This window comes from Culicoides brevitarsis, chromosome 2 (assembly GCF_036172545.1).
Source record: "Culicoides brevitarsis isolate CSIRO-B50_1 chromosome 2, AGI_CSIRO_Cbre_v1, whole genome shotgun sequence".
Classification (NCBI taxonomy): Eukaryota; Metazoa; Arthropoda; class Insecta; order Diptera; family Ceratopogonidae; genus Culicoides; species Culicoides brevitarsis.
This window is the reverse complement of record NC_087086.1, coordinates 8,370,938-8,392,809: the sequence shown is the minus strand read 5'-3', so window position 1 is coordinate 8,392,809 and position 21,872 is coordinate 8,370,938. Positions and strand designations below refer to the sequence as shown.

The following is a 21,872-nucleotide window of genomic DNA, read 5'->3' as shown; positions in this document are numbered from 1 at the left end:
CGTTGGAAGACAAGCTTTGCGCCATTAAGAAAATATTTATTCACAAAAGCCAGGCAGATGAACTAGTCGCCATTTGTATGAAAATGTAATAAAAATCCCATTTTCTCAGTTCGGAACGAAAGTCGAGAGAAAAATAGAACGTAAGAAAGTCGCTTAAAAAGCAACAAATGTCCATTGTTTTATGTAATGACAACCATCTAAATGATAATACAATATGGAAAAATGGCACAAATATGTTTGTGGATGTGTTTCGAATGAGCAGATGGTGTTGTCATTACAAATGAATGCAAATGTGATTTTTATATACAAAGCGACGACGATGTCTATAGTTCGGATGTAAATATATGTAGAAAAGTGATTGCATATGGAACGAAAAATGTAGAAAATAACAAAAAAAAATTGATATGACACGAACATAGGAGGAAAATTGTTTTTTGAATTGAATTCTGGGTTTGTATTAAAAATAGTTTTTTTTTGTTCAAAATTAATAGAAGCTTTTGATAAAAAAAAAATAAATTAAAAAAAAAATATATTTAAAAGGAATAATTTTATAAAAATAAAAATTATATAAATATAAAAATTTTAGGTAGTGTTTAAAAAAATAAAACTTAGATTTTTTTTTTACTTTATTTTTTTTTTATTTTTTTTAAATTTGAAAATTGAAACAATCAACAATAAGATTAAGAAAATTCAACAAAAATTTCAATACTTAAAATTTTATTATTTTAAAAAATTTTTTATTTTTAAAATTTTTATTATTTTATTGTTTTTTTTTATAAATTAATCAATTAATTTAAAAAATAAAAATAATTTTCTTTTGATTAAAAATAAATAAATTTTAATTTTAAATTAATTTTGAAAAAAAAAAATGATTTCAAATGAATTTAAAAAAAAAATAAAAGCCACAAAAAATGTTTTAAAATATTATGAAAAAATTATTTAAAAAATATTTTCTTAAATTTTTATTTTAAAAATTTTTATTTTTTGATTTATTAACAATTTTTTTGGCTTTTATTTTTTTTTAATTCAATTAAATTTTTTTAAATTATTTTTTTTTGTTTAAATAAAATAAAAAAAATTAAATTTTTAAATTAATTAAAATTAATTTTTTTATTTAATTCAATTTTATTTAATTTTTTATTTTTTTTATATTAATTTTTAAAATAAAAAAAATCAATGGAGACGCCTTTTAATTTTTTTTAAATAAAAATATTCCAAAATCCAATCATCACATGTGCAAAAAAAAACAATGTCACTGATAATCAACTTCCTTATGTACTAAAATTAAATTCACATATATTCCAAACCTACACAACGCAAAAACCTGCCTTTTTCCATAAAATAAACCGGAAAATGTGACACATTTTATTTGATTTAAAACATCAGACAAACATTGTGCTTCCCTCAAAAAAATATAATAATGACAAAAACTACTCCTCTAGCCTGTAGCTGACATAGCTTAGGTGAATACGCTGCTGCTGCTGCTGCTAAAAAATCAATATTTTATCACCCACATTTTGTAACTGAATACGCAGCGCATTCACTGTGTCAATTTTTCCGTCGTCGTCGTCGTCTCGTTATTTAAATTTTGTACGCATACACGAAAAAAATGGGAATTTAATGTATAAAAATCATTTAGCAGTGAATTAAAGGAGCGACAATTCAGCTCTTTTAGTAATAAAACGTGAAAAATACCGACGACGGAGAAGTAATAATAAAATATTTCCCTAATATATTAAATTTCTCTGCCTTTTTTTATTTTTTTTTCGGTATTTGATGATGCGGATAACGTTAGTAGAGTACGAGACGACGATGAATTAGACACAGATTATTTTTTTTTTGCCATTTTTGTGAATGGAACTCTACCAAAATGAACACAGAGGAAAAATCAATGCCAAAAACTTCTGTGTCATTCTCTCTACCTTTTTTTTCTCTTCACATGATGATTCGCCTTCTTGCGTTTTGACAACAGCAGAAAATTCCTTGCGACTCGTTTTTATGCCTTTTTATTATAGTATTTAATCCATAAAAATTTTTCATTGTTAAAACTTTTACCCAAAAAAAAAAAAAAATTATTATATTTTTATTTGCTGTGTGACATAAAAAAAGGAGTCGAAGGAACGTCTGGTGAATCGTCAATATTTTACGGCAACAAAAATCGGGGGAGGGTAGAAATCATGTGTCGAAGAGTCTCTCTTTGTTATGCTTTAATTCGCATATATTTAGATTGTGTCAACAAAAAGCAAAAAGAAAAACAAGACAATGCTTTTATCATGCTAGTTATCGATTTTATTCGCTCCATTCGGATATGACGGAACACGATAGATGAATGGTTCGGATGAAAAGAGAGGAAAACCGAAAGAGAGTGAATAACATTGAAACAACTTACTTTATAACATTATTATTATTATTAGGCGCCAGTCAATCGTGTTTCATTAATCAGTCGTAAAAATAATGATCTACTTTTTTATTTTATTTTTATTTTTTTTTCTTCTTGTTTTGTTGAATATTTTATTGTTCGAGTTTTTCTTTGAATTTTATTTTATTCAGAAGCGGAAAATTTTCAGAAATAAGTTTTTTTTATTTATTTATATTTTTTCTTTTAATTATATTAAAATAAAGTTGTATTTAAATTTATTGAAAATATTTTTGAAACTTCGTAAATTATTTTTATTATTAATTTTTTTGATTTTTCAAAAAAATAAAATAAGATGAAAATTTTTTTTTAATATGAACAGGGTTGCCAAATTTAACCAACAGCATAAAAATATGATTCTTTGATATACAGGGTTGCTCAAACTAATTTTTTAGAGGTAAAAACTCAAGTATTTGATGAAAACTGCCTCAGGGTTGTAAAATGCAGGGTTGCCAAAATCCAATTTGAGGATAAAATATAAAAAAATTTTCATCCAGGGTTGCCGAAAAATTTTTTTTTAATTTTTCTACATTTTAATACCTCTGGATATGCAATATTCATTAAAAAAAACTAACTTTAATAGCATTTCAACAAAGAAAAAAAATATTTTATACAAAAAAAAAACCCATAATAATTGTGTTTTGATGCATGATAATGAAATTTATTTACAAACCATACAACAAAAACCAAATCCATGAATGTGCATTTCGTTGAACTGAACAAAAATGTTTCTCTCTGTGCCTTTTTAGAAACCATTGAATGCATTACGTAGCAACATCACATGCAACTTTTTACATTTAAAAATTACAATTTTTAATACTCTTTGTTATTATTACATTTTTTCGTCATTTCATGCGAATTTCATTATTATGATATTTTCGCAAATACTTTTCCATACACAGAAAAAAATCAACAGCAAAAAAAAAGAAATAAAAATTTACAATAAAAAAAAATAATAATAAAAAATGAATATATTCCCGAAAAATTGCTATTAAAAATTTAATTGCATTTCCAATTGTCAAGTTAAATCGACTTGTGTGGTGTGTTCGCAAAGTCTGTTGCCTTTGTAATTTGTTCAATTCGTTTTTTTTTATCATCATCATTTTTTATGTAATTCCAACAGCGAAAATGGCAACAAAAATTTCATTTTTTTTATTTACTGAATTTTTTTTATATCCCATTTTGGATGCACAAATACGCAATGATAATGCAGCTTAAATGGAGCATGAATTCAGCAAAAAAATTTTTTTTATTTATTTTATGGATGCGAAAAAATAAGCATCATCCGATATCGCAGCCATTATCATAAATTTTTGCTTTAAAATCAATTAGAACTAATTTGATTTAAATTTAAATTTTATCGAAAAATGTCTAATTGAGGGAAATGAGACGTGAAAATGTGCATTGACGCAAAGCCATAAAATTTTCTAATTAATTCAAAAAAAAAAAAATATTGAGTGGTTTTTCCCAAAGGTTGATCGTTTATGAAAACTTTTTTTTATTTTTTCATTTTTTAATTCATTACTTCCGTCGTCGAAAGGAAAGCAAACAAAACTAGAACAAGAAGAAAAAGTCGTGCCATAGAAGTTATTAACGTCGAAAGCGAAAAAGCAGAGGAAGAAGTGATTGCGGTAAACTTTATGATTTCTCTTCATGCATTCTTCATTATTATTATTAATAAATAAATAAATTTTCTTTGCCGCCTTCTGTTCTCCTCGTGCTCCTTGCTCTCTTGTTTGTGCTTCCAATTATAAAAGATTGAGTTAATAAAATATTCATGATTCATTTTTTTCTTCTTGCTTGTTGTTGTTGTTGTTCAAGTAAGCTGCTCCCAAAAGTAGATTCATGAGGAACTTTGTCTGTTTGCCGCAAAATTATGTGGCGCATAGAAAATGTACGTTGAAGAAGGGTGATGAAATGTTTGTCGGTAAGTATTGATTCATTAATAAATAATATGCCGAACAAGTTTGGGCACCTGCAAAAGTGAGCGGGTTTTTCTTCAAATCAAACTTGATTGTGTTCAGATAACCGGAAAAAATTGGAGGAAATTAGTGAAAAAGGAAAATTTTTTTCTGAAGGGTGATGAGAAGTTTGATTGAGTGTTGTTTGGCTTTTACTTTGATTTTTTGACTTTTTGATGTGAGAAAATATTTTTTTGAATTATAAACAAGTTTTTTGAGCTGAAAAAGTTATTGAAATTGATTTTTAAAATTTTGTAATACAATGACTCATGAATCTCTTTAGAGTTTTTTCTCATGGGTTCTTTTTGACTCATAAAAGATTTTTAAATAGCAAAAATAATTAATAAAATTTGTTTTTTAAAAACTCTTAAAGATAAGAGAATAATTTATTGCATTTAAAAATATACTCAAAATTAATTTTTTTTAACATAAAATATGATAATATAAAAAAAGTATTTATAAAAAAAATATTAAAAATTATTTTTTACTAAAAAAAATTATTTTACTCCTGCAAATTAATTTTTCATTTTTTTTATTTATCATAAAAAAATTATTTATTTATACACTTTTTTATTATTTTAATATTTATTTTAATAGGTATTTTTAATTTAATTTAATTTATTTTTAATATTTTAATTTTTTACAATAAGAAAGGAGTATTTTGGCAACCCTGATTGTTTTAGACTTTAAAAAAATATTAAATTTAATTTTTAATTTAATTAAATATTTTTTTATTTAATTTAATTTTTTATTTTAATTAAAAAAAAAATATTTTAAAAATAATTAAAAATTTAAATTAAACTTTATTTAATTTAAAATTAAAATTAAAAAATTTTATTAATAAAAATAAAAAAAAATTAAAAATAATTAAAAAAAAATATTGACAACCCTGTAACACACAATTTATTAAATTTGATATTTTTAAAAATTGAACAAACCCCCAAAGCATACAAAAACCTATTTCTTCCAAGAAATCAATTCATCTTGAATTCATCTGAAACTACAAACCTGACCTTCACAAGTCAACTAAATAAAAATCTGCCCACTTGATGACCTTTCACACAATCTTCTTTTCCTTTTTTTTCATAAATAATCAATTTCGAAAAAAAAAAAACATTTTTCGACGCCCCACTGCTCTATTTATTAAAAAAAAAGTCATCTTGCGATCAACATGTCATGTCATCATTTTGTCATGAGACAAATGCTTTATTAAAATATAATTAAAAACTTAACATGAAACATTTTTCTCCTCGCTTGTCTCAGAATTCAAGAACATGACAACGTATTATATTAATTTTCCATCATCAAGAAGAAGGAAAAAAAATAAAAATCATTCTAAACAAAGAAAAATAAGATAAAAAAAAATACAACAAGTAGCTGAATCATTTTTTCTTGCTTTTCATCGCAAATCACGTTTAAACATAAAAATTTTGAGCTGTTGCTCCCTTTTTTTATGATTGCCTTTCGTTCATCATCATTTTTTTTTCTTCTTTTTTTCGTTCGTTTATTGTTTGTCCAATTTTGTCATTTTTTCTCTTCGGTTGTGATTTATTGTCTTATAGATGTGATACGATCGGTGACAGACAGACAACAAGTGAAAATTAGGGTATTTAAAAAAGAATTTGCTCCGTTTTTATTTGTTTTCCTCGAAAATTGAGTCAATTCGAGCAACAGCATAAATTATTAAAATATCATCAACAAGGGAGTCATTAGTTTCGGAGTGTGTCCATTAATTAGAATGACTCTTGCGCCCCCTTGCGCCCGTACCGCGTACATTGCACACAAAATAAACAAAGATGGTCGCCACATTTATATAATTAATCGTCGACGGCGCGGCTTTCACGAAAAAAAAATTGTCGTTAATGACCAAATTGTGTGTCATTCGAGAGAACAAGTCCTCATAAATGAAAATGTTCGGTGTCCTTTAATAAGCAGGGCATGAATCGACAATTCGAACACAAAAATAATAATCATTATTATCATTTTTTTCGTTCGTTCAGGCGTTCATTCCGTCTGCTGCGTTGCGTTGCTACTAATTGATGGCATATACATTTATTGTGCGCATTAATATGTATTTTACGGAAAATGAGAAAAAAAATAAGGACAAAAAAGTGAACGAAGCATTAAATTGGGAAATAATTATTCGACCTACAACTCGCATCCAGGCAAAAATTCGAAATTAATATAAAATTGGCTTCTTTTTCGACATGCTACATCACGCAACAAAAAAAAACAACAACAACAACAAACCAGACACAATTTCAGGTGTAAAATGTTGATTTTGTATTTAAATAATTCATTTAATGCATATAAACATTAAAACAACATTATGATAATAATAAATTGCATTAATTTAATCTAAAGAGAGGAAAAAAGGGGATGGTTCAGGGAGCAAAAAAAAAATTTTTTTTTAACATAAAATGATAAAATATAGCGGTAATTGAATTAATCATGGGTGCAAAGGGGTTTAAAGTGCACCAATGACAATTATTTATGGGGATTTGTGAAAAAATTGTGAGTAATTTTTTTAAATAGATTTAAAAATATTAATGAACGATATAATTTTTGAAAAGTACGAAATTTAAAATTAATTTCAAAATTATTTTAATTTACTTTCGAAATAATTTTTTTTTATTTATTAATTTTCTTTAAAGAAGTCTTTTTTGAAGTTTTTAAATTAAAAAATGGAAAAGTTTGAAATATTTTATTTAAATAAAAAAAAAAATTTAAAATTTTTTTTAAATTCATGGAACAGTTTTTCGAAAAATTTTTTAAATTTTTTTTAATATTTTTTTTATTATTTTTTTAAAAATTTTTTTATTTTTTAATATTTTTTTTTTTTTTTTAATATTAATATTGCAAATTTTTTAAAAATATTTTTAATATTAATATTTTTTTAAATATTTTTAATATTATTAATTTTTCAAAAATTTTAGATATTTCCAAAGAATATGAGTTTTATTTTTTTTTTATTTATTTGGGGGATTTTTAAATAATTTTTGTAAAGATTTAATTTTTTTTAGCAAATTACGAAAAAATTGGTTTAAAAAAAAAATAATTAAAATAAAAAATATTTTAATTTTAATTTGATTTAATTTAAAGAATTTTGTTTTGAAATTAAAATAAAAATAAAATAAATGTAATTTTTCAAAAACTTTTTTTAATTTTTCGCGAATTTCGTAAAACTATTTTTTGAAATTTAGAGTTTAATAAAACAAAATTAAAAAATTTTAATATTTTAGAAATAATTAGAATTAGAATTTGAAAAAAAAATAAATTTTTTGTGGATAATTTTTTTTAAATTTTTGAAGAACAATTAAAAAAAATTATCAAAATTTGAACAAATGAAATTTCAAATAATTTTTAATATTATTTTTTTTTTTTTTAATTTTTTAAGAATCATTTTTAAAAAATTAAAAAATTCTTTTTTAATTTCCCTTTTTTTCATTGAAAACTCGCAGTCAAGCACCTCAAATCGCTGTTCTAACTGTGCGAATGCCACCCAGGTGTGCGTTTATGTCATTTTCTGGATGGCATGTTTTATTTTATTCTGCTAAACGCAGTAGTACACAAACAAAAGTAATAACAATAATATAAAAACTCACCTTGACTTGTTGCGGTGATGCTGTTTTGGCATTGCTAGAATATATTAAGTTGATGTCGCCGTATGAAAAGCATTACTTTATTTAGCACACGCGTTTTTCTCTTTTTTTCTTTTCGAGTCGCACAAAATTATTTTTTTTTTTACTATTACGCTTGACTTTTAGATGATAGGTACGGAAAAGTGAAAATGATTTATTTATTTTTTCTTCCTTTTTTTCTATTTTTTTCTTAATTTTATACAAATTAACACTGAATCTTTATTTTTTTCCTTTTTTCTTATTTTTTGATCCTTTTTTTATTTTTTTTTTTAGAGGAAGAGCGAATTTCCGTATTTTTCAATTTGTTTAATCACCAATGATATCATTTTGTGGGCACGCAGCAACGAGCCCATTTGAATTTTATTATTAGAAGACTCCAATGCAAACAATGATAAACAAATTTTTTCTTCGAATACAAACAACGACGAAACGGACAAAGATAAGGGAAAAATAAATAAAATCCTGATGAAATTAGTTACATACAGATTTTTTTCCTTTCTTTCGTTTTTTTCACGTTCGGCGAGTGTTGATTCCGTTTATGGCGTCGTTGTTGTTGTTTTGTTTTATTTTTATTTATTTATTTAAGTGAAAGGCAAACGGATATGAATTAAGTGCGAAGGAAAACGATGATAAAAATGGTTCAAAATGTTTTTTTTTGCCTTCACTCTCGGATGTCGTTAAAGCGAGGAAAGAGAGGAAAAAGGATGTTGACCTTTGTTTTTATACGATCTCTTCTCTTATTAATTTTTGCCTTGAGACAAACGAAAGGAATTAATTCTTCTTTATTTTTTTGTGACTTTCTTTCACATTTTTTTTTGCTTCTCGGCGATGTTTGCTCTTCTCTTGATTTATTTGATTTCCGTATGTTTTGGTGATAATATTTGATGAAATTGGATCAAATCTGGAAGAAAAACAAAAATAAAAGGAAATGAGAAGATTTGATTAGAAAAGGGTCTGTTAATGAGTTATTTTTAGTTATGGTATAATCCGAGAAAGGATTTCTAAGAAGATTTTTTTCTATTTATTAAATTACGATAAGCCTTAGATAGCCTTAAGATAATTTAAGTTAAAATTCTCGAAAAAAAAAATTATATTATTACGTAGAAAAAATTAATTTGACCTTATATTGAATTTCCTATTTTTAAATAAATTTGAAAAAAATAATTTATAAAAAATATTTTTTAAAAAAGTTTGAAATATTGAAAAATATTATTTTTTTTAAATAAATAAAATTTAAAAAATATATGATAAAAGTAAAGATATTTTAATATTTTTTTTTTGATTCAAAATTTAAAATAAATAAGCTTTTAAAAAATATAAATTTTTATTTTTTAAAATTATTATATTATTTTTTTAATTTAAAACTTTTTTTTTAATTTTTAATAATTCTAAATATATTTTTATTTTACATAATTTTGGATAGCTTCTTTCAATAAAAAATTTAAGAAAAAATTAAATTTTTTTTTGCTTGATTTTAATTTAAATACATTTTTATTTTAAATTAATTTCTATTATTTAATTAATTTTGGTTTTACTAATTTTTTTCAAAGTTACTTCGAGTCATTTTTTCAGTTAAAAATTTGTAAATAAATAAGAAATTTATACCTATATAAACATTTTTGAAGAATATTTTTTTTATTGAAAAGCTTAATATTAAATTTTTGATTTCTAAAAAAATCTTCCTTTTAAAATTTTTATAATTTAATTTTATTATTTTTTTAATTTTTAAAAAAATTTTTTAACAATTAAATATTAAAAAATGCGGTAAAAATTGTAATAAGATAATATGAGTGAATTTTTTTTCAAATTTCTTCAAATTTTTTTTTCGCGAAAAACATCGGACACGTTATAACTAACATTTTTCTCCATGAAACATATGCTCTGAGACGTATAATTTTCGAGATTACCTCTCAGCAACAAATTTTGTAGGGCAAAATCAATAAAAAAAAAAAATGTAAAAAACTGTAATATATAATTTAATTTTAATATTTTTTTTAAATTAATAAAAAAAATTAATTTAAATTTAAAATTAATTCAAAAACAATTTAAAACATTTAATTCAAAATATTTCATTTAACTTCAAACTTCATCCAAAAATATTTCAATTTCATCAAACTTGTGTACAAAATTCAATTTTCCTCGTCAAAATAAAAAAAAAACTTTTCAACTTTTCCTCCCAAAAATAACTTTCACGTGCAACTTTAATAAAAAAATTCCTTTTGATGTACTTGACTGATAATGATACAAAAATAAAATAAAAAAAAGAATATTATGACGAATAATGATGAAATTTGATCTGGTTCATGATTATAATACAAAAGACAAACGATAACGTTGTTTCCGGAATACTTTCGAGCTAACGAACATTCGTGCAAAAAAAAAAGAATTTAATAATAAAAAGAATTTTTTTTATTATTTGTAGAAATTCTACCGACTTGAGTCATCCGTCTTCGGCGGGTCGGAAGCATATTGGTAAATAACGAAAAAAAAAGTCACTTCTGTCGCTTATTTTAATATAAAATGAACCACAACTGCTCTATCTTGACAAACACACAACTTTATTTTTTTTTACTTTTTTTTTATGAGTGAGTGAATGTTTGCGCTGTAAGTTGTTGACAATTTACTCTTATATATTTTTTTTTCGTTGGTCGTCGCAGTCCCAACGGAAAAGGTTGACAAAATTTCTTTCGCATTTTTTATTTATTTATGTTTTTTTCGTCGTACGTTTCTCTCGTATCTGATATCGCCGAATGTTTGTTTGTGTGCAGTGTTTGCGATATCTATCCAGAAGTTGGCCTACAAAAATTTATTTACAGTTTCAATTTCACTGTTTGACTTTATTTTTATTATTTTCTATTTTTTTTCGCATTCATTGTCAATGTTGAACAATTTTCTGTGTGTGTGTGGCAAAAAAAAAATTTTGTGTTAATGTTATTGAGTCGAGCGAGTATATTATTATTTATGTGCTGTCAGAACCGGAAACTGAATTTCTTTTCCTTTAACTGTATTACGCACGCACAAGAATTTTCTGCGAGACAAAAATAAAAACAACAAAAAGTAGTTCGGGACCGAAAGTAGTGTTGAAATAAAAAATTGCTTGCAGAAGTTTCTGCTGTTTCCGTAACACACACTTTTCATCTTATTATATTTTTTTTTTCGGTGTGGTTCGTACTACATTTATTTTGTTTAAGGCACTTTTTTCTTGCACTCCCGAGAAATATTGCAGAAGAAGCAGGAAAGCACAGTATTTTAAGTGTATTTTTTTTAAATAACAAAAAAAAAATATTTTTTTTTATTTTTAATTTTTTTTTTCGTTGAAGCACATCACAACAACAACAACCCGATCTTTTTAAATTTCTTCTCATTTTTCAACGACGACGTTTTCTCGCAACTTGTAAGAAGATGCCGGAACACTATACAACTGAAATTAGTGCTAATTAGTTTTTTTTTCTCGTATTCGCTTCGTTTATTTTGTGAAATTGCACAAACGCACACTACTGCCGGTTGCTGCTATCGCTGTAGGATATTGATGCAGATCTTCTGCTTTATTTTATTTTTCTCTACAGTTTCTGAACTAAATTAAAAATAGAAATGAAACAGCCATGGGGAAGGTCATGAAAATTTTCTTGAAAAATTATTTTTTTTTTTTGTATATAAAATTAATTTGTTTTTCAGAATTATTTACTTCTTTTTTTATTTTTTTATTTTAATGATTTTTTTAAATTAATTTTTTTAAATTTATTTTGTATTTTATTTTGAAAATTGTTTTGAAAATTAAATAAAATTTATTTTTCTTTTGAAATTAAGAATAAATTTAGATAAAATTCAATTTAATAAAAAGAAAATGAAATTATTTAAAAATTTAAATTATTCAATAAAATATTGAAATTATTTTATTTTTTAAAATTTATTATTTTATTTATTTATTTTAAAATTATTTTAAATAATTTATTTTTTTTTAATTTTTATAAATTTATTTATTTTATTAAATTAATTAAATTAAAAAAAAAAAAAAATCATTTAATTTAATTTTTTAAATTTAATTTTAATTAATATAACATATTTAATACAATTTTTTATTAATTTTTTTTTATTTTAAAACATCAAAAAAATAATTGCTTATTTTAATAAATAATTATTTTAGTAATTTTTAGCAAATAAAAAATTATGTTGCTAAATAAAAATAAAATTCAATAATAAATTTTATAAAAATTTAATTGATAAGTTTTTTCGATGAAATAAATTTAAAAAATATTTTTAAATTATTATAATAATTTTTTTTAATAAAAATAATCCTCAGAAAGTCAAAAATTTATTTACTAAATAAAAATAAAATTTAGTTCAATAAAAATTGACAAGAATTTTTTTTTTAATTTTTAAAATGAAAAAAAAAATCAAATCAATGAAATGAAAAAATATTTTTCTATATTAAAAAAAAAAAAAAAAATTATTCTCTATATATTTCAATTAAATTGAATTTTTCTACTAATTTGTAGAAAAAAAATTCCGCAAACAAAAACATTGCTTTGAAAAATTTCTCGCAGCACAAAGTTATTGCAACTATTTATTTATTAACTTTATTTTTCCGCTATCTTCTATCGAAGTAGGTACTAGCTTTCAACAAAGTTCATTTTTTCCGACAAAAAATTCTTTTACACAGAAACAAGTAGGTAGTAGTACAAAGTAAGGATGGAAGCAAAATAAAGCAATTATTATAATGATATTTTAATTGGATAATAAGTTACGTACTTTATTAGTAGTATTTTTATTTGTTTTTAATTTTTTTAAAAGGATTGCCTTTTTTGTTATTTTTTTTCACAAATATTTTTTTTGCACCGATTTTTTTTCACAATTTTAATTTTTTTAATTTTTTGCTTTTTTTAATTATTTTTTTTAATACGAAGTATTTTTTCACGTCCCGAATCTCGTGATTTCCTGCAATTTTTATAATTTTTGCACAATTTTCTTTTTATTTTATTTTTCTTTTTTTTTTTGCAGAATTCACGGCAAAACGACAAAAGAGCATTTAACACGTTCGACAGACACGAAATGACTAAATCTATTTGCGAGAATAAAACCAGATTTATACTGTTGTTGTGCCGCGTGCATGCGACATGTGTAGCGGTTGTACGAGAGACATCCCCCGCAATAGGACCTGGCATGTTTTGCCGAACGAAGGACTCGCGACGAGCGATGCCGAACGATGCCGTGTGAGCAGGCGCAGTGCATTTCGCCGTATGACGACGTGCAGCTGTGTGGCGAAAAATGCATTCTCTGCGTATATGAAGTAAAAATTAACAAGTTAGAATATTATCATTTATTATCATCAATAATACCAAGTATGAATATTTTTTGACGATCAATCGGGTGGTTTTTTATTTTTTGCCGTACGGCACGAAAATCGCCTCGAAACAATGTACGGGACGGGACACGTGTAAAGGATTTGTATACATTTGTTGCATGTTCTGTTTATTCTGGGGACACTTTTTGCCAAATTGGGCGATGAAAATTTCTCTCGTTCGAGGGATGACAAGTTGGGACGATTAACAATTGACTTTTTAATTCAATTATTATTTTTCGCCGCAAAGTAAATATTTTTTCTCCCCCTTGTAGAAAAAAAAAATATTTTTATTTTTTTTTTATTTAAAAATTAATTTTTCTTATCAAAAAAATCAATGACTTGCTTTTTATTTAATTAAAATTTTAATTTAAATTTTTTCCCTTCAAAAAAACGGTTCAAAATCATGCAATAACGCAAAAAAGGAGTTTCTCATACAAAAAATCCCTCTACCGGAAATTTTCGGAACTAACCACTGTTGCATGTACTTTCCTCATGTTGCATCAAGAAAACATCGAAAAACTGCAATAATTACAAGGAACATTCTTAAACGCATATAATTTAAAGAATTGCAAGACCAGCAATTTCGCGTCATTTAAGTAATAACGATAAATCAATAATGCCACAACCGCACCGCAATAACAATGAAATTCAATCAAAATATTATTTACTGAATATCTCATTACAGTTTCAATTTCAAAATAATAACCTGCAGTAAAAATTTTATGTCGGGTCCAGTAATAATAACAATAATAATCGTCTAAATAATGCGCTTTCCAAAAATCATTGCAAAATAGCAATAAAAACCGAAATTGCGTCAGTTATTGCAGATCGCTCGCACATACATTGCAATTGTTACTGTTAATGTGTTTAGTGATTGGTAAATATTGTGATGTGATATGGGAAATTTTAGTTTTGACCATTTGACATTTTTGTGATATTAATTTTCATATTGCGAGAAATATTTTAAATTTTATTTCATTAATTTTTAAAACCATTTATGATATTTTTGTAATTATAATTATTTATTTTTTTTATTTCATGGAATTATTTAATTTTATAATTATAATTAATTATTTATTAAATTAAAAATTAATGAAATAAGTTTTAAAATATATTTTCAATATTAGAATTCATACTAAATATAATTATTATTTTTTTTATATTTTTATAAATTTTAATAATTATAATTTTTATGTAATTTTCATAAAATGATTTTTATTTAAAAAGTAAAATAAATTTTAAAATTTTTTTTAATATTAAATTTAAATTTAATTATTTAATTTTTAATTATTTTTTTTTATAAAATTATTTGAAATTTTTTTAATATTATAATTATTTTTTTAAGTAAATTTTTATAACAAAATTTTTATTTAAAAAAAAAAATATGTTTTACATTTTTTTTTAAGTTTCAATTTTATTTAAAAGTGAAAAATTTAGAAATTTTAATTTATTATTTTTTTAATTTAAAAAATAATTCTAATTATTTTCTTCAATATTAATTTTCATAATTTTTTAAATAATTATATTTTTACAAAATTTATATTGTATTCGAAAAAATATTGCTTTTTTACATTAAATTTTCATTTTTTACTGCATTTTACATTACTTAATATTTTTTTAATAATTATAATTTTTTAAGTAAATTCTAATAACATAAGTTTTATTAAAAAAAAGTGTTTAAAAATTTTTTTTCCAATAAAATTTTATTTTTTACCTAAATTTTTAACTTTTACTTCATTATTTTAGTTATTAAAAAAAAATAATTCTATTGAATTTTTAAATATGAATTTTCACAATTTTTTGAATAATTATATTTCTTAACAATAGGTATATTTTAGTAAATTTTAAGAAAAAGTTAAATTAACAATTTTCTTCTATTTAATAAAAAAATATATTTTAAGTGTTAAATAGTTTTTTTTTGTATAAATTTTTATATTTTGTTTTAAAACTTATAAAATTGGTTAATTTATTTATTTTTTAAAATATTTTTATTTAATTAATTTATAATTTAACTTTATTTAATTTAATTCATTATTTATTTAATTATTAATTAATTAATTTTTTTATTTAATTATTATTTAATTTTTTATTAATTTTTTATTTTTTAGAAAAAAATTATTTAAATTAAAAAATATGTATATCTGAAAAAATTGGCAAAATTATGGAAAAAATTTAAATGACAAAAATATGAATATTTTTTACATATCTTTACATTTTTACAAAAAAATGAGAAAAAAAAATTCAATAATTCGCCAAATTTAAAAATATTTTATTGTCAATCATCGTTTTTTAAAATTTCTCGTAAATGAAACACGTTCATCTTTCATTTGCATATTTCAAAAATTACCACATATTTCGATTGTTCGAGAGCTCATAAAAGAGCGCAAGTAAAATTAACAATAAAATAAAAGAGAGTACAAAAAATCGAGCAAAAACTGATAAATGCGACAAATTATCATTTATTGATATTTATTGGGGTTTTATTGCAACTGCATCGGTCCACATAAATTTAATTGTTATTGTTATGATAAAAGGTGCACGCAGCTCATGGCTCCTCGCTGTCTATATGCGGTGCGGTTAAAAAAGTGGTCACTTTGAGAAAATACATTATAATATAATTTGATTGAGTGACACATACACACTCACATATTGCACGCATGATGCCAAATACCACATTTTCCAAAACATCTATTTGTTCATCATCTGACGATGAAGCGTTATTGTGCGCTCATAATAAAACTGAACAATGCATGCAAACTGGCTGGAGAAAGAGCATAAAATGGTCTATTTTATTATTATTTATTTTTTATTCGCGTGCTCCGCTATCTCTTTGTTTAGCATCAAATTAATGCATAATGTTGGAGGTTTTGATTGCCTTTGCTTTTTCGGTTTGATGTTAATTAAAATGAAAGTTTGCTGCGATAGTGATGTGACGCGAATGATATGATGATATGCATGGGACGCGTTAGATTAATGACAAAATTAAATCAAAATGTCAATTTGTCTGTGCGGCATATCCCTGACTCCTTTATTTTTTGCTGCGCGAGATGGACAAATACCGACTATGACACACATGATGGAAGAGATACATTTTTTTCCATCAGCATCACGATGCAGCAGGACACATTTACCCAGTGGGCATGAAAATGTTTTTGATGGAAACGTGAGTAATTTAGTGTTGGATTGCTGTTTTGTATCACGACGCCAACGACAACGACGACGCCTGTCGCATCAACTCGTCCTCGTGGAAATGTTCATTACTAAAAGTTTAATGGGCTGCTTTTAAAATAATAATCCTCCAAACCGAATAATTATTTTGTCATTCAATACGCCATAATGTGTAAGAGTCGCAAACATATGATGGAAGACATGAAAATTGAAATTAGATTATGTGATTCAATTCCATGGGGAATATCAAACAACATTTCCTGATAAATTCTGCATGTAAAATTTTCGGTACGTATCAAGTAACGATGTCATTGGACTATCTATTGATCATTTATTGATTGCACAAAGCAATTTATTTTTGTCTTCCATGCACGTTCTTTCCCTCACCTACGACGTTCGGATGTCATCAAAGTATGGCTGTGTATGGCGGTTGGCTCTGCAATAATCATAATAAATTCCCAAAATGATCATAAACTATTTTTCTATGTTCAGATATATATGGGAGAATCATGTCCGGAGTGACGATGATGATGATGATACAGATAATAATAATAGGAGATACTAATATTTTTTTCCGTTTCTCTCTCATTTTAGGTTTCTCCTGATGTTTTTTCGGTTTTGCTCTTACACGTGTGCATTTGTGAAAAAATTTGCCGAAAAAATAAATAAAAAGTTTGGTGAGTTGATGATAAACTTGGGTCGAGCATTCTAGCATACATGACTATATGAAGTATGACTTTATTAATGTACGACAGAGCTATCTCGATATATCTCCCTTGATGTTTTGAGGCGTTATGTGAGATATTTTAGCGATGGAGAGGATGTCTGTCCTTGAATTTTTCAATTCGAAAATGATGTCATTATTAAGGGAACACAATTAAACTTATAGATTTGCTTTCGATGAAAAGTCCTTTAAGCTATTCCTTCTCTTGGACTCCGGCTTTTAAATTTTTTACAGTTTTGAGTTATAAAATGATTAAAAATGATAAATTAGAGTCCTCTGACAAATTTTTATCCATTTGGAGCAAGATTTGACAAAAATTGCTTTGACACAGTTTTTGACACAGTTTTGCTCTTGATTTAGTTTTCAAAACAAAACTATGTCAAAGGAAAAAAAAATTTTCAGTTTCAATTTTTTGGCCATTAAAAATTAAATTAGAGCCCTCTGACAAATTTTTATCCATTTGGAGCAAGATTTGTCAAAAATTGCTTTGACACAGTTTTTGACACAGTTTTTTTGCTCTTGATTTAGTTTTCAAAACAAAACTATGTCAAAGAAAAAAAATTTTTTCAGTTTCAATTTTTTGGCAGTTTTGAGTTATAAAATGAATAAATATGATAAATTAGAGCCCTCTGACAAATTTTTATCCATTTGGAGCAAGATTTGACAAAAATTGCTTTGACACAGTTTTTGACACAGTTTTTGACACAGTTTTGCTCTTGATTTAGTTTTCAAAACAAAACTGTGTCAAAGAAAAAATTTTTTTGAGTTATAAAATGATTAAAAATGATAAATTAGAGCCCTCTGACAAATTTTTATCCATTTGGAGCAAGATTTGACAAAAATTGCTTTGACAAAGTTTTCGACACAGTTTTTTTGCTCTTGATTTAGTTTTCAAAACAAAACTATGTCAAAGGAAAATTTTTTTTTCAGTTTCAATTTTTTGGCAGTTTTGAGTTATAAAATGATTAAAAATGATTTGGAGCAAGATTTGACAAAAATTGCTTTGACACAGTTTTTGACACAGTTTTTTTTGAAAAAATTATTTTTCAGTTTCAATTTTTTGGCAATTTTGAGTTATAAAATGATTAAAAATGATAAATTAGAGCCCTTGATTTAGATTTGTCAAAAAATTCACAAAAATCAAAAATGAGATTTTTTTCAATTTTTTGGCAGTTTTGAGTTGTAAAATGATTATAAATGATAAATTAGAGCCCTCTGACAAATTTTTATCCATTTGGAGCAAGATTTGACAAAAATTGCTTTGACAAACTATGTCAAAGAAAAAATTTTTTTGTCAAAGATTAAAAATGATAAAAGAAAATTTTTATTTTCAAGTTTCAAAAATTTTTGACACAGTTTTTGACAGTTTTGAGTTCAAAGAAAAAAAATTTTTTAAAATGATTAAAAATGATAAATTAGAGCCCCCTGATAAATTTTTATCCATTTGGCGCAAGATTTGACAAAAATTGGCTTTGACACAGTTTTTGACATAGTTTTGCTCTTGATTTAGTTTTCAAACAAAACTATGTCAAAGGAAAAAAATTTTTTCAGTTTCAATTTTTTGGCAGTTTTGAGTTATAAAATGATTAAAAATGATAAATTAGAGCCCTCTGACAAATTTTTATCCATTTGGAGCAAGATTTGACAAAAATTGCTTTGACACAGTTTTTGACATAGTTTTTTTGCTCTTGATTTAGTTTTCAAAACAAAACTATGTCAAAGAAAAAAATTTTTTTCAGTTTCAATTTTTTGGCAGTTTTGAGTTATAAAATGATTAAAAATGATAAATTAGAGCCCTCTGACAAATTTTTATCCATTTGGAGCAAGATTTGACAAAAATTGCTTTGACACAGTTTTTGACATAGTTTTTTTGGTCTTGATTTAGTTTTCAAAACAAAACTATGTCAAAGGAAAAAATTTTTTTCAGTTTCAATTTTTTGGCAGTTTTGAGTTATAAAATGATTAAAAATGATAAATTAGAGCCCTCTGACAAATTTTTATCCATTTGGAGCAAGATTTGACAAAAATTGCTTTGACACAGTTTTTGACACAGTTTTTTTGCTCTTGATTTAGTTTTCAAAACAAAACTATGTCAAAGGAAAAAAATTTTTTCAGTTTCAATTTTTTGGCAGTTTTGAGTTATAAAATGATTAAAAATGATAAATTAGAGCCCTCTGACAAATTTTTATCCATTTGGAGCAAGATTTGACAAAAATTGCTTTGACACAGTTTTTGACACAGTTTTTTTTCTTGATTTAGTTTTCAAAACAAAACTATGTCAAAGAAAAAAAATTTTTCAGTTTCAATTTTTTGGCAGTTTTGAGTTATAAAATGATTAAAAATGATAAATTAGAGCCCTCTGACAAATTTTTATCCATTTGGAGCAAGATTTGTCAAAAAATGCTTTGACACAGTTTTTTTGCTCTTGATTTAGTTTTTAAAACAAAACTATGTCAAAGAAAAAAAATTTTTTCAGTTTCAATTTTTTGGCAGTTTTGAGTTATAAAATGATTAAAAATGATAAATTAGAGCCCTCTGACAAATTTTTATCCATTTGACACAGTTTTTGACACAGTTTTTTTGCTCTTGATTTAGTTTTCAAATTTTTATCCAAAAAAACAAAACTGATTTGTCAAATGGAAAAAAATTTTTTCAGTTTCAATTTTTTGGCAGTTTTGAGTTCTAAAATGATTAAAAATGATAAATTAGAGCCTCTCTGACAATTTTTTATCCATTTGGAGCAAGATTTGTCAAAAAAGGCTTTGACACAGTTTTTGACACAGTTTTTGTCTTTAGTTTTTAAAACACTATGTCAAAATTTTTCAGTTTCAATTTTTTGGCAGTTTTGAGTTATAAAATGATTAAAAATGATAAATTAGAGCCCTCTGACAAATTTCTATCCATTTGGAACAAGATTTGTCAAAAAAGGCTTTGACACAGTTTTTGACACAGTTTTTGTCTTGATTTAGTTTTTAAAACAAAACTATGTCAAAGAAAAAAAAATTTTTCAGTTTCAATTTTTTGGCAGTTTTGAGTTATAAAATGATTAAAAATGATAAATTAGAGAGTTTCAATTTTTTGGCAGTTTTGAGTTATAAAATGATTAAAAATGATAAATTAGAGCCCTCTGACAAATTTTTATCCATTTGGAGCAAGATTTGTCAAAAATTGCTTTGACACAGTTTTTTTGGTCTTGATTTAGTTTTTAAAACAAAACTATGTCAAAGAAAAAAATTTTTTTCAGTTTCAATTTTTTGGCAGTTTTGAGTTATAAAATGATTAAAAATGATAAATTAGAGCCCTCTGACAAATTTTTATCCATTTGGAGCAAGATTTGTCAAAAAAGGCTTTGACACAGTTTTTGACACAGTTTTTTTGCTCTTGATTTAGTTTTCAAAACAAAACTGTGTCAAAGAAAAAAAAAATTTTCAGTTTCAATTTTTTGGCAGTTTTGAGTTAAAAATGAAAATTAATTTTAAATTAAAAATGATAAAATCTTACCTTTCTTGCCTTTGCAAATACGCTCAAGTCACTTTCACAATTGAAACGTCAAGTTTTTCCAAAAACATTTTTTTCACATAAATTTTCTCACTTTTTTCGTCATTTTTTTCGTATATTCGTCCTGTTCAAATATTCAATTACGTTTTATCTGACTTGTGTGGCGAGATAATGATGATAAAAGTGCAAGATCAAATAGGCAGAAAAAAAACCCCAAGTTATTACATAACGAGGTCCATTTCCATTCCGCTTTCTAATCAAAAGCTGATGCATTTCATCTTCATGATTCGGCAAAAAAATATTCATTCACCATTATCGTGCTCAATAACAATCCCGAGATACGAGCGATATCTGCGAACGTCAATAATCACATGAAACTTTTATTTATGCATCAAAAGTCAAAGTATTTCTCTGGAAAGAAAAAAAAGTATTTGATAGATGTTTTTCTGTGTGTAGGAAATAAAAGACGGATTGGAGCTCGTTATTTTTCCACATTTTTTTTTTTTCGTACATTTGAAGAATATCATTTTTTCGTTATTACACGTAAAAAGGTACTTATGAGTTTGCATGGTTGTTACATTTTTTTTTATACATGTTATTTACCCTTTTTACCGTGAAAAACTTGTCATAAGCAGAAAAAGAGAATCAGTACGTGAATGTGTGTCTGTTTGGATGGATGCTGCTTACCTGTCTTTTGCATTCATCGGCGTCATTATAATGAGTGGATTTTTGCATGAATGAACAATAGAGAAATTGTCAAAAGAGGAGGATTGTTTGTCAAAGTTTTTAGTATAGATGTGAGTTTGTAAACTTTTTTCATCGTCTTTTGAGAGTTTGTTAAGAGAGAGAGATAACAACACAAAAAAAAATAACTATTTTATATAAAATATCTCTGCCGCTCTCTTTATAATAAGACAATTTTTCAAGTTACAAAGGTATCGTTTAACAAAAGGATTTTTCGTCGACGACGACGACGATGATGGCAGTGCTCTCGAGACCGGATTATTTTTCCGAATGTAATGATTTGCTCTTCGTTTCAGGGAAACTTTTTGTTAGAAACTTACTTTTGTATGTTGCTGGTTGCTTTGGCTTGTTTTTGTTTGTTTGTAGCAAAAACATTCCT

At 24.6% G+C, this 21,872-nt stretch overlaps 1 protein-coding gene across 1 annotated transcript in view; it reads right to left on the bottom strand.

The window, feature by feature from the left end:
* LOC134829964 (protein O-mannosyl-transferase TMTC2) overlaps window positions 1-12,859 on the bottom strand; it is a 98,061-nt gene extending 85,202 nt beyond the window's left edge. Inside the window, exons 1-2 of the mRNA XM_063843286.1 lie at window positions 12,768-12,859; window positions 7,983-8,919 (exon numbers count right to left, since the gene is read on the bottom strand). Coding sequence (XP_063699356.1) covers window positions 7,983-8,014 — 32 coding nt within the window. The 5' untranslated portion in view covers window positions 8,015-8,919; window positions 12,768-12,859. The remainder of the gene's footprint in view (window positions 1-7,982; window positions 8,920-12,767) is intronic.
* Between the last annotated feature and the right edge of the window lie 9,013 nt (window positions 12,860-21,872).